Below are 13,138 nucleotides of genomic sequence, written 5' to 3' on the forward strand. Positions count from 1 at the left end.
TTCTTCTCCTTTTATCACACTTCAAATACACAAAGCGGCATGGTCATGGTTCCAGAAAGCAGCATACTTTCCGGCCCCGGAAAAGCTCCCTTTCAACTTTCTCTCGTCCCACAGAAGCCACCATTGGCAAACGTCTCGCATGAAGACAATTTTGATCATTCCATCCTACACACCACCGAAAAGCTCCAAGAATGCATGTTGGATGCGTGCGTTGGGCTTTTCTTTTCATTCTTCACAATCGATGCCAAACGAGAAAGATAATATCCGCTGGGTGAATTGGAACCGTCAAACTTGAGAACGGTTCTAGAGCGTCGCGTACTAAGCGCGCAGCCCAAGCGCAGACAAAAGGCCTGCTGCTGCTGCCCAAAAATGTGCTCAGACTACGCCGCACCGTACCGGAATGATACGGTATTTTTCAATTTCAACACACACACACGCGTGATCTCGCATATGTTGTGCTCGTGTGCTCTGCCGGAACGATGCCCACACTGCCATACACTGGCGGAAAATGAGCAGAACAACAACCACAGGACCAGCGAATGAACGAACGGCGACTGACGCGGCAATGTCGCACGATCTGCTCCCCATCTGCGTGTCGTGTGTATCGTGCGCGAAGTGTGTCTAATTGTAGCTCTTTATTGCACTCAGACCACGTTAGCCGGTGCCGTGCGCCACTCTTCCCGGGCTTTAACATCGCCAATGCAATGGTTAGTAACACTTCACAAGAGGCCACCGCCGTACGTCTTCCCCCCCGGGCGCACGCTGTGCCAAAGTAACGCTTCCAAGAGCAGGGGAAGTAATTTTGCTCTTTACCGACACTTTGCCTCTACTTCGCTCGGGCAACACGCAAACGTTAGACTGGCAGCTTCCCTCTTTCACCTCGCCATGGCAGGGTAAAATCGTCCGGCAAGTGAAGCACAAAAAAGCACCCATCCAACACAAGGCGCCTTTCAAAAGACCCCAAAAGGACGCAAGGACTTTCATGCGAACGGTGGCCCCTCCTTGCCGTTAATAAGAAGGGATGGGAAGGGAGGGTCAGGGAGACAGGTACTATGTCGCCGTGATGGTGCTATGCGGTTTCCGTCAAAATGCGCACGTATTTCTCGCCGTTGTCATACGCTCGCGCGCGGTTTGCGTTGCTTCCGTTTCGGTGACGGAATTCCGTGCGCTCTGGTCGGCGGGCTTGTTTTTACTTTTACTTTCCTGCTATTCCTGTCGCCTTGCTGCTAGTTGATGTTTGGGTGTAATGTGTTTTTCCCATTCCTTGCCACCGTTGTTACAGCGTTACACTCCTGTACTTTGGCGCGGGACACCTTCCGGCAAGTGGAAGGTGTTTAACTAGGAGTTGTATAAGGATGTCGTTTGTTGGTTATGGAAGCGGGAAATTTGAAATTACCAAGCGAAATGGTTAATAGTGCAAGAATGTATGCAGTTTAGCTTTAGCTTTCATTTTCTAATATTTTAAAATACCCAATATTTTATTTAAACAAACTGCAAAGAAGAATAATTTAAATTAAAGAAACTTTCAAAAACAGTAGAATTCCCCAACGCTCCAACCAAACCCCAGCTCTTGCTAATTGAACACTTTCGCTCTTGAAAATCATAAACAAGAAACAATTTTCATACAACAACTGCCACTGCCAACTCCCAGCACGACCTTTGTCACGCAGATGTACCAAGTATGTCCCACCACACTTGACATTGCTGCTTGTACTCTCCTTGCAAAGGGCAACTTCCGAACCTGCTGCTATGCGCCAGGTAAACGCCTATTGCGACAACCAAACCGCCTCGAATGACTCTATTTCGGCAGTCTGCATTTTTTCTGGGATTAATTTTGGCCCCATTCCACAACCCATTAAACGCGATCAAAACATAAGGACACATTTTATAGACGCATCTCACGTACGTGTGTACCGCCTTGATGTTTCAACTTTCTCCCGACTTCTTGCGCGAACGGGCGAAGACATTTCTTACCGTTTAGAGCCTGATGTGGTACCTCCACCGCACTAGCGAAGGAAACAAAAAACACAAGTGAACCCCAAAACCACTTTTCACCGAAACGCGCCAAATATTCATCCCAAAACACGCGTTCAAACGGTGCGAGAAGTGTACGGGGGCGGTGTGCAACGAAAATCAAACCCAAAAAATGGCTTCCCAACTTTTACCTTGGGACATGACATAAAATAACTATATTTTGGGCCAAACTTTTTGCACCATTTACTGTGCATACAGCCGGAGTATGGAGTGTTTTATAACTTTATGGTGGAGTTTGCTGCCCCCTTTTTTTGGGGACTTCTCTTTGCCTCTTTGACTGTAGTATATTGTTTGTTATGGCGCACTCATCGGAATGCGCTCGAGGAATTGAGGGGGAGCCATTTTTTTTTTTTTGCCGTACGCAGCCTGTTGGAGGAAGAAGTAAAAGGGCAAACTGCTCAATTCAGTTTTCTTCATGAATTTTAATTTTTGTACTCACCTTTTTTCTGTTGCTCCCTCCGAGGCTCGTCGTGACCAGCATCATCGTCACAGTTTCACCACAAGATGCCAGCAAAATGTGTGGAGTAATTAGTTGTGGAAATCTTTCCCTACCATTCCCCTTCCCCCTTCCCACCAGACTCCTCCAGTATCGCGTGTGCGCGTCTTTTCAATTAGTTTTCGGTTCGGCAGAGAAAAAAAGCGCAAGAAAATTGCTTTTTCTCCCAACCAAGCAGGAAGAAAGTTGGCCTTTTTGGATGCTGCCGAAAATGTGTGTGTGTGTGTGAGAGTGTAAAAGTTTTCTATTTTAGAGGGGTTTGAGAAGCGTTTGAAGGAAAATTAAATGAACTCACTTTTCCACGCTCTCTTCCCTCCCTCTCTCTCCTTGCTGCATTTTACATAGCAAACGATCAAGCTCGTGGTGGTCGGAGGTGAAATAGTTTACCTGCCTGTGTTCGGTGGCAGATTGGTCCGACCAGGATTGGTGGCCAGAATGGGCCAATTTAATGGTTTCTTTATTAGCCGGCAAGAGGGAAAAATATCATGTTGAAGAACTTTTTTTGTTTGGGAATGAAATCTTCAACCCTAGTTACATTTGCAGCATACTTCATCGTCCATGTCCATTACAGTCCGAGTGTGGGGCCCATTTTAAACCACTCAGTGTATCAAATTTTCTACAAGAGAAGGAAATTTCTTTTTTGTGATAACCACTTGTCTTGTAAAACGGTACTCTGCCACTCGGTACATGGCCCGAAAGCATGGACTACATCAATCATGCACCGAAACGAATGGTCCCATGTACTACATTAACCCCCGGAAAGTAGTGTGCAGAGAGTGTAATAATCCGATCAAACAAATCCCTTTGCCCACCTCCGTCTGCGGAAAAAGAAAGCTCCAAAAGAGTATGCAAGAGATGAGAGGAAATAAAGGATAAGCAAAGTACCACACCCTGTTGTGTGTGTGTGTGTCCCTTGTTCGGTAAATGCGGTACAAGTTTAGTTACAGCATACGAAACGAAAAAAAAAGCGCTGGGCTAAAAATGACCAAGGGACAACTTTTTTCACGCTTTGTTTTGTTGCCTTCAAAATTCCCAATCACTGGACTTGGAGAATTTGCAACACACAGCACCCGAACCGGCCCAACGAGCGTCCGAGCTGGAAAACTTCCGTACCTCCGTCGTGCTCCGATGTTTTTTGCCTATCTATTTTATCAACTTTGAAATTTACAGTGCAGCGAGTTAAGTTTAGTGAATTCCTCTCCGCTTTCTTTCTGTTGCCTCGTTTGTTTCTGTTAGTTTTTTATGCTTACTTTTGGAGCAATGTTGCATTTCACAAACGAGCAGTGAAAAGTTTCTCCCATTTTACTTCATTCATTTGCCCATCCGTTCCCCCGATGGCAATAGTTTCTACGTCCGAGCGCGTCTGCTGGCCCACACTTGCGCAAACTTTCGCCCAAACACCAAACAACCGTAACGATACAATTTGTTCTTGCTGCAGCGTTCGACTGGTATGGCTTGGGGAGGACACATATTCTATTCCAAAGACTGCTGCAACTGTTTACTAAAGTCCATAAGTTACACACATTCACCATCAAACAGGTCAAAGCTTTGAAAAGCTTCCAATGTGCAACACTGCAAACTCTGGCGCTTCTTTTTGAGTCTCCCAAACACGACAAGAAACGCCCGAAAGCGCCTTACACACCCAAACTGTTCCGCTTATTATGTGTAATTTCTTAACCAATGTATCACACCCATTTTCACCATTTCGCTTCTTATTTTTCTCTCCCTTCACAGAGCCCAACTTTGTCGGTTCGTTCGACATCGGTGAGCACGTGTACTTCTTCTTCCGGGAGACGGCGGTCGAGTACATCAACTGCGGCAAGGCGGTGTACTCGCGGGTGGCGCGCGTCTGCAAGAAGGACACCGGCGGCAAGAACATCCTCAACCAGAACTGGGCGACGTATCTGAAGGCGCGCATCAACTGCAGCATCTCGGGCGAGTTTCCGTTCTACTTCAACGAGATCCAGGACGTGTACCAGCTGCCGACGGACAAGACCAAGTTCTACGCCACCTTTACGACCAGCACGAACGGGCTGGTCGGTTCGGCCGTCTGCAGCTTCGATATCAATGAAATTCATGGCGCATTCGCTGGTAAGTTGGGCCCAGTTTTAGTGAGAAAGTGTTCGCTCCGACTTCGCTTTAAGTGACGGTGTGGCGGTTTGTCAACCTACCCTACCACCTACCTAACTTTTAGGTAATTTCATTCAACTGTCAAGTGCGCCTGTTACAGCAAATCCCTTCTGTCCCACAGTCACGCATTCGAGATTGACTAGAAAATGAGTTTCCATCACTCAGCCAGCGGCAATGCCCTTTCTCGTTTCGCGGCAGCATTAGCAACCAACCGTTGTGTGACAGCTGTCACATGTCGCGATAAGGACGAGTGTCACGTGATTGTGATTTACTGAATACTGAAATAGAGCCTGCCACCTACTACCCACACGCGAAAGCGTTGACGTGGCGCGGAACCATAATCCACATCCACTGACCAAGCCGTATCACCGTTCACAGCAAACAACAAAACCCCCGGACAGGGACAATACCCCAATACAAACACCTTCTAACGCTCTTCTTCCTTTCCTTTTTTTTCCTCCCGTTTTGTTGCTGATTTCCCACAGGAAAATTCAAGGAGCAGGCCTCGTCCAACTCGGCCTGGCTGCCGGTGCTCAACTCCAAGATACCGGAGCCCCGGCCGGGCACCTGCGTCAACGATACGTCCACCCTGCCCGACTCGGTGCTCAACTTCATCCGCTCCCACCCACTGATGGACAAGGCGGTCAACCACGAGCACAACAATCCGGTCTACTACAAGCGCGATCTCGTCTTCACCAAGCTGGTCGTTGACAAGTGAGTAATCATTCGGAGGGTTTTTGTGTGTGTGTGTGTGTGTGGCCGCAAGCACGCCCCCGGGAAGGAACGGCCTCTTTCATCACCATTGGAATTGGAAACCATCGAACCCTTCAGGCCTAGAACCATTTCAATTTCACGCCAAATTATTTTTCAACAACTCTGGCAGCGTTGTTGTTTTCTCGGGAGCGCAGAGGCGACCATCACAGCCTAAGCGTTGTAACTGATTACCGATTGCGCAAAACTGCAACCATGGTGAACGGGGTGAACGGGTTCTGTGCGTACCCAAAAACAACCCCGTGGGCGGCTCGAGTCAATCGTGCGCTCTGCGTCCGGATAGACCTGCTGCGAATGCCGCTGTTCCAAACAGAACGTTTGGTACCTGTGCAGGATCACGGTTGTGGATCACAAGCTCACCTCAAGCACACATTCCAATAGGTTTGATGTGATATGGAACCCTTCCGGTACCGGTGCTGGTGTGTCGGTGTGCACCAGATGCGCTTTGGGGAATCGGTTTTCGTACGTTGCAAAAGAATGCACAGTCCCTACTACCATACATTGAGTGCACAATCTATCGGGTACGACAGCGAACCAATTCGGTTGAAAACAATGGCCCCAACTGGGCGAAAACACAGCAACGGACCACGCATCGGTCACGCCAAATAATGAAATGGAGAAACGTATTCCCCCCGTCTCTAGCACACGCACAAACGCACAAACGGATAAGACCCACCCGGGCGTGTCTGTGGTTAGTGTCCACTGGCTGGGCAGACTGGTGCTACCTTCGTGGGGCGCTTTCGGTACCCTTAATCCTCCTACATAGGAGCAGCATGGCACCTATGTTTCCAGGTGAGGAATTCACGCCTATCCCGATGAATTGGGAAACCGGGTCACCCGGTGACGTACGATAGTTGAAATGGAACGGTCGCTTGCTAGTGCAGGATGGTTGTGCGTGTTTCGTATGAGCAGAAACAAAATCGCTTTACCGAAATGAAACTACACGAAAACACGGTACCGGGTTTTGGTTGTTGATGCTTTACAACATGAAAAACCACATATAAATAACACAGGAGCACACACACACATACATTCACAATTGATTGATCCAGTGCCTGGGATGTATCGTCCGAACGTGCAAGCGTTGCCACTTTAAATTCCACTTAATAATTCAACAAAAGCGAACATCGATGCTGGGTGAAGCCCGATGGGCTGAACATGGTTTTCATTTCAAGCTTTGCTAGTTGCTGCCAACACCACAGCTTCCGCTGCGGTTAATCCGCCGCTGGACTCGTCGCACCGCCACATTCAAGTGTCGTCCTGCCTGCGTTCATACTAATTAACAACGAAAGCGGGAGGAGGATTGCTTGCTGTAGCAAAACCCTTTGCCCCGTTCGCTTCGCCATTCGCTCCGATTGTGTGATCGTTGACGTCAAGTAGTTCGAACACAAACCGTCCTCCTGCTGCAAGTGGTGTGCAACATTGGAAACACGGATAATTAGTCGCGCACTAAATCATTATCCACTCGATGGTGCAGCCAGCACCACTGTGATATAATGTGAAGGTTGTGTGTGTGTGGCCAAAGGTGGGCATACAATCAGATGAAAATTTATCAACGTTCCCAAGCCTCAACTGAGTGAGATAGAGAGAGAAAGAGAGCGCGCTCGAACGGAAATGCATCAATTCGCCGCGGTACGAATTGCCCATTTCCGGGCAATCAATCGGTGCAAGGTGGTGATTAAAATTAAAAAAATCACTCCAACGTGTATAAATAGCAGAGCACACACACACACACACACACACACAGAGCAAAACAAAAAAAAGTAAAGGAGCGAGCTTTTTTACATTTTTGATGCATTATAGATCACGCACCAATCACACGAATTGTGCTTTTGTAAGGATGTAGCTCGTTTGAATTGAATAACTCAAAACGAAAGCATACACACACAAAAGGGGGGGGGGAACGATTTTTAATGAGCGTAATTTTTGTTGCCAGAACACCAGAAGTATTTTGTTGGGCAATTTTTCATATTCAAAGTTTTTTTTCCCAAAATTCGAATCTGCGTATCAATTGAAGAGCTTTGAGTGTATATTTTTTTCCCTTTTGTATATGAATATTTACACACCACTGCTCTGCAGTTTTGCCTTTGTTTGTTTGATATTACGCGGAGGGGGCAAATGATGCACACCACCACTACCACCACCCCTTGGCACACAAAGTGTCCACAATACAGTTGCTCTTACCGCTATTGGGTTTTTTTGCAATTCATTTTTCTTGCAAAAGAATTCCAAACCGCAGTACAGGTAAAATTATTAATTCGCAACGAAGTTTTTCGGTTCAACAATTTTTGTTTGTTGATCCCGCATGACTGCGACCTTTTTGCTCAACAAACAAAAAAATGATCAAGGGAGGGAGGGAGGAGGTAGTTGTACACACAGCGAACAAGAAGAAGAAAAAGAACAAAAAGTCTATCTCGCTCTCTCTCTTCCGGAAAACCGATTGCAAGTGCGATCCTTTATTGTTATTATTATTTTAACGCATTTTATGCTTCACCATGAAAGTACGTTGCACAGGTTCGTGTGGCGTTTTAAAAACTGTAGCAAAACCCACCTGGTGGTGGTTAGGCCGTGTGTGTGTGTGTCTGCGATGGTGGAATTCACTTTGCCGTCCGTTCGGGGAGTTGGAAAATATCTAGGGCAAACATACTCACACACACACACACCGGGAATGGGACTGGCAAAGGGTACGACGGGGCGCTCACCATAAATAATAACCGGGCAAGCTGAAGTAAACTTTTTCGAAACAATTCGCTGCATCGCGGTACCGCGGACCAAAGCAGCGGAATGTGGGGACGCATAAAGCGGTGCCATCGATGCACTTTGCAGCAACCGGGGGCTTTTAATCCACCTAGCTGGATGGTTCCCCGCTTCGCCGCAACGGGAAGATGGGGATATCATGCACATGACCGCGCTCATTATGAATAATTAATTGCAAGCGAAAAAGTTTGCCCCACGTGATGGGGAGGAGCATGAATGGGGTGAAGGTTTCTGGCCCGGGCCAGGTTGATATGTTAAGCGGAGAGATTTACCCTGTTCGACCGAGCGCGGCTGGTTCACTCACGCGCGCGCGGTAAACCCCAAACAGTTTGGTCACCTGCGTACATCACCGGGAACTTTTTGTGCCGGCAAGCAAGCAAAAGCTCGGCCATGCCACAGAAACCACAAAGGACACAGGAGCAAGATGGGGTGCAAAAAAAAAAGAATTTTAATAAATAATAATACGCTGCTCCACATGAGCAGATAGGGGCGCATGGTGGGACGGAACGGTGGCAAACTGTCGATCCATCGGTGTACCGCCGGTAAGCTTTGGTTAATGTTGGGAAATCGGCTCAAACGGGCTGACAACTGGGTGGCCGCCCCGGTTTATGCTGCACATCACATCTCTCCTTTGGTGCGATCTTCCTCCCGCAAGGGAATGTTTAAAGTAAATACTTTATTTGTGTTTTTGTGTGTTTTTTTGGTGGGATTAATTAAATGTATAAAGAACGTGATCCTTATTGCGCTATCGGTTACACAAGGTTTTACAATGAAAACGAGAGATCATTCCCAACTCTACTTGTTCCTACATCAGACAGGGTTTCGAACCACTTGGTGTCAGTCACTAGATGGATTTTTTTGGGGGAGAGTTAGAGTAGAATATTGCAAGTATTCTGTGGAAGTTTGCAATCATATAGTGGAATCTCTCAATTTAATAGGAGCATTTTGCAAATATGGGGATATTTTCATCAATTGGAGTAGTACACTAGATACACTAAAAAAATCCTAACGAACAATTTGACGCAAATTTGGTAAAATCTAACTAAAATCATTTAAAAAAAAAACCAAAATGTTCTTGGCTTTTTACACCGGCTGCTTTCACAGTCGATTTCAAAGTTCCAATTCCACATAGCACAATTCCCCCGGTTGGTTGACAGATTCTATAGCATGATGGCAAAGGTCCAAAGAATGCATTCAATATTCCACTTTTACAATATTTGAAACGCTGCAACAAATGATTGAACTGATTTAATATATCGTTCGCAACTCTGTTATACAATTATGTTTCATATTATAAAGTTTTGGCAAAACATATGTTTTTTTGTGAACCTAATGATCTAGCCTCCAAGTATATAAAGTGTATATGTAAAAAAATGTGTTTTTCTCTCGATCTTTTTTTTAAATAATTTTCCCCAATTATCTTTTGTAACAGAATTGGGGGCTAGTGTGCCACCTTAAGCTTTTCATGTTATAACTCACGAAAACCTGTTTATACCAAAAGCCGATTTAAATCTCGTAGCTATTTACACCTATTTCCTCACCTGTAAATGAGTTTCAGTGGAAATTACTGTATTTTAAGCGTTTTAAAAATGGTTGAAAAAGACGAGTTTTTTTTGCCAAGAGGCCGTCCGTATGGAGGAAGACGGCCACCTGGATAAAATAAAAGAATTTCTTAGATAATTCGAAATTTACCGTAACATCTGTACCACAACATCCTAGCTACCTGCCAGCTATCCCGGAGCAAAATCTGATCATAATAGCGCACCATAGCGCTGTATCCCACATCAATGTTTACATTTTTGACAGCTTTTAACACAGGAGCAAGATGGGGTGCAAAAAAAAAAGAATTTTAATAAATAATAATACGCTGCTCCACGCCCATGAAATAAAGTGGCATATTTGCCCCAAAAGTGACAGATTTGGTTCTGTGTAATTCTGTTTTCGCGCAATGGTGTTTGGCGTTGTGAAGATAATTTGCCACAAAATTTTACCAACCGAGAATAACAAACCTTGTTCTGTTCATAAAGCTTCAAATAGTTTACATTTTTCTGTTTAACCTAATACTGATATATGTTCACTGGCGTTGTAATCAAAGCTTAGGATGGAATTTTAAATCTTTTGCTAATAAACTCAATGCAAATACAGCGCCATCGCTGCGCAACACTTCAATTACGGGACATTCTTTCACATCAAATTAAGTTGCAAATCGCTAACTAGTCAAAGTAAAAGCATCATTTACGCCCAAGCCACAAATTGAGACTAACCACATGGGTGCACTTCATCACAAGCGCACTAATTCGAAATCTGTGACCACACCCCATCATCATAGCCACCACCACCATCGATTGATATTGCTGGCGTATTTTACAACCCTGATACAAGCAGCAAATAACGAACGGAAAGGATGGTGGTATTTTCCAACCGATTCCGGGAATGTCCCTGTGGTGAAATTAATCAGCAAAACCACCAATATCCCTGCTGTTTGAAGCATTTGTGTGTATGTGTGTGCGTTGCCTTCCAATTGCCCCATTCCCATTTGAATCGAAAGCAATTTTGAGGTTTTGTGTGTTGGTTTTGAAATACAATTCACCGCCGCTGAATAATGCTTCACGAAACGCTGTGAGGTTAATGAGGGTTGAACAACAACAACAACAGCATAAAAAGCTCACCTTCACTTAATGGAGAGATCAATCGGGGTCGTGCTGCCCCGGACAGACGGGTGGTACGCCCAGGACGGTAATTGAGTGGCACTATTAACCTGTTGTTGTATGCTTATATGTTAATACCCGGAAGCTAATGTGTATTTACTTTGCAATAATCAGCACCAGTACGTGACCTTTTCTGCAGTGGCCGCGTGTTAACGATGTGATTAGTCATCGTTTTCGTGTGAACTCTATTCACATCAATTCCTAAATAATAATCCCATTGCTAATCCCTCCCCTCCCCTCTCTCTGTCTCTCGTTGTTGTGTTTGTTTGCAGGATTAAAATTGAAATTCTCAGCCAAGAGTACACGGTGTTCTACATTGGCACCAATGCTGGCCGTATCTACAAGATCGTGCAGTATCTGCGCAACGGTGAATCCAAGTCGAAGCTGTTGGACATTTTCGAAATTGCCCAGAACGAAGCGATCCAGGTGATGGAGCTAAGCCAGAAGCGTAAATCGCTGTACGTCGCCACCGACTACCGAATCAAGCAGATCGATCTGGCGATGTGTAACCGGCGGTACGATAACTGTTTCCGCTGCGTGAAGGATCCGTACTGCGGCTGGGACAAGGATACGAGCACGTGCAAACCGTACGAACCGGGCCTGCTGCAGGTAATGTGTGAAGGGAACGGGTATGGGAATTCCGGAAGGAGAGTCTTATATTTATTTTCCCATTCCAGGACGTTGGCAATGAGACGTACGACATCTGTGACACGAGTGTGCTGAAGAAGAAAATCATCGTCACCTACGGGCAGAGTGTGCATCTCGGGTGCTTCGTAAAGATTCCGGAAATACTGAAGGACCAAACCGTCACGTGGTACCACCATTCGAAGGAGAAGGGCCGCTACGAGATCAAGTACAATCCGACCAAGTACATCGAGACGACCGAGCGGGGTTTGGTGGTGATTTCGGTCAACGAAGCGGACGGTGGGCGGTACGATTGTCATCTCGGAGGATCGCTGCTGTGCAGCTACAACATCACAGTCGATGCGCACCGGTAAGTGTAGCGTATTGCTACGTGGTTTCAAAGAGCTTCATTCTCTTCTAACCACCATCTAACCTTCAATTCCAGATGCACACCACCGAACAAAACGAACGATTACCAGAAAATCTACTCGGACTGGTGTCACGAGTTCGAGAAGTACAAATCGGCCATGAAAACTTGGGAGAAAAAGCAAGCAGTAAGTATCGTGTCGTCGTAGCTCTTTGTGGATGGTTTTACGAGGCTGAGTGTATCACATGGCCACTTTGCGCAGTGGGAGGGATTGTATTCTTCCTCTGCAATTCCCATGTAAAGTAATGATGATGGAAGTTTATGTGTATGTGTTTGCACAGGATACAAAAATGCCATCGGGAACCGTTTCCCGGTTGATAGCTGACGACCGTTCTCTTGTGATCTATTTTATGTGATGTTGGCTGTTAGGCCATTATCACTAGCGGGACTTTTTTTACTGTTTTACGATCACTTTACTGAGAATTGGTTTCAAACTAAGTATCGTTTGATGTTACTATTGCATGTGTACAAGATTCATTGAAACAGATCACAAAAGCTCAGAAACATTATTGAAACCTTCCTAACCTTTTTACTTCCATTTCTACCCTTTCAGCAATGTTCCCGGCAGAACTACAGCAATCAGCATCCTAACGACGTATTCGCACGAACTCCCAACGTCTGATCTTAAGGTACATACCGACTTTAACGCAATAAGAACAAACAATCCTTCAACACTCACCCATCTGTAAACTTTTTCCGCCTTCCAATTTCACAGGCGTTCTGCGTGTAGTAAAGATCTGCTCCGAATCTCGCGAGCACCTGCTCGTGTGTTGGACAACCGATAATACTCTTTATCGCGCTACTCCTGGCGAGCGCACCAAAACCACAACCAGAAGAACTGATCTAGTAGTGTAAAGTATTAAAAAAAAGGAGTAATAATTTTTTTTTAGAGCATGCACTATACCGACGGCACACATATGCGAGGAATGGAAACAAACAACAAAGCAGAACTCAACAAAATTGAAACAAAAAACCAACCGACTCCGCAGGGCACAGAAACAGGCGGCATCCATTTGTGGCGCCACTGTGTGTGCCGTTACTCCGAATTCGGCGCGACGATCGGTGGCAATATGTATTACGAGGCAAATCGGAAGTAACCGTACCGATCTTATCCTTTATTTTATTTTGAATTACTTACTTTTTGGACCGACGAACACTAATAACTAATCGAATAGCGGAAGCTTATTTTTA

General features: G+C 45.6%; 1 protein-coding gene across 6 annotated transcripts in view; it reads left to right on the plus strand.

Annotated features, from left to right (window-relative positions):
• Positions 1 to 13,138, plus strand: part of LOC120908426 (semaphorin-2A-like) — a 292,853-nt gene extending 279,715 nt beyond the window's left edge. For all 6 annotated transcript variants that reach the window (XM_040319401.1, XM_040319398.1, XM_040319397.1 and 3 more), the window contains 7 exons: positions 4,265 to 4,621; positions 5,146 to 5,374; positions 11,169 to 11,505; positions 11,574 to 11,890; positions 11,966 to 12,074; positions 12,501 to 12,576; positions 12,663 to 13,138. In XM_040319401.1, coding sequence (XP_040175335.1) covers positions 4,265 to 4,621; positions 5,146 to 5,374; positions 11,169 to 11,505; positions 11,574 to 11,890; positions 11,966 to 12,074; positions 12,501 to 12,569 — 1,418 coding nt within the window. In that variant the 3' untranslated portion in view covers positions 12,570 to 12,576; positions 12,663 to 13,138. The remainder of the gene's footprint in view (positions 1 to 4,264; positions 4,622 to 5,145; positions 5,375 to 11,168; positions 11,506 to 11,573; positions 11,891 to 11,965; positions 12,075 to 12,500; positions 12,577 to 12,662) is intronic.

This window comes from Anopheles arabiensis, chromosome 2 (assembly GCF_016920715.1).
Source record: "Anopheles arabiensis isolate DONGOLA chromosome 2, AaraD3, whole genome shotgun sequence".
Taxonomy (NCBI): domain Eukaryota; kingdom Metazoa; phylum Arthropoda; class Insecta; order Diptera; family Culicidae; genus Anopheles; species Anopheles arabiensis.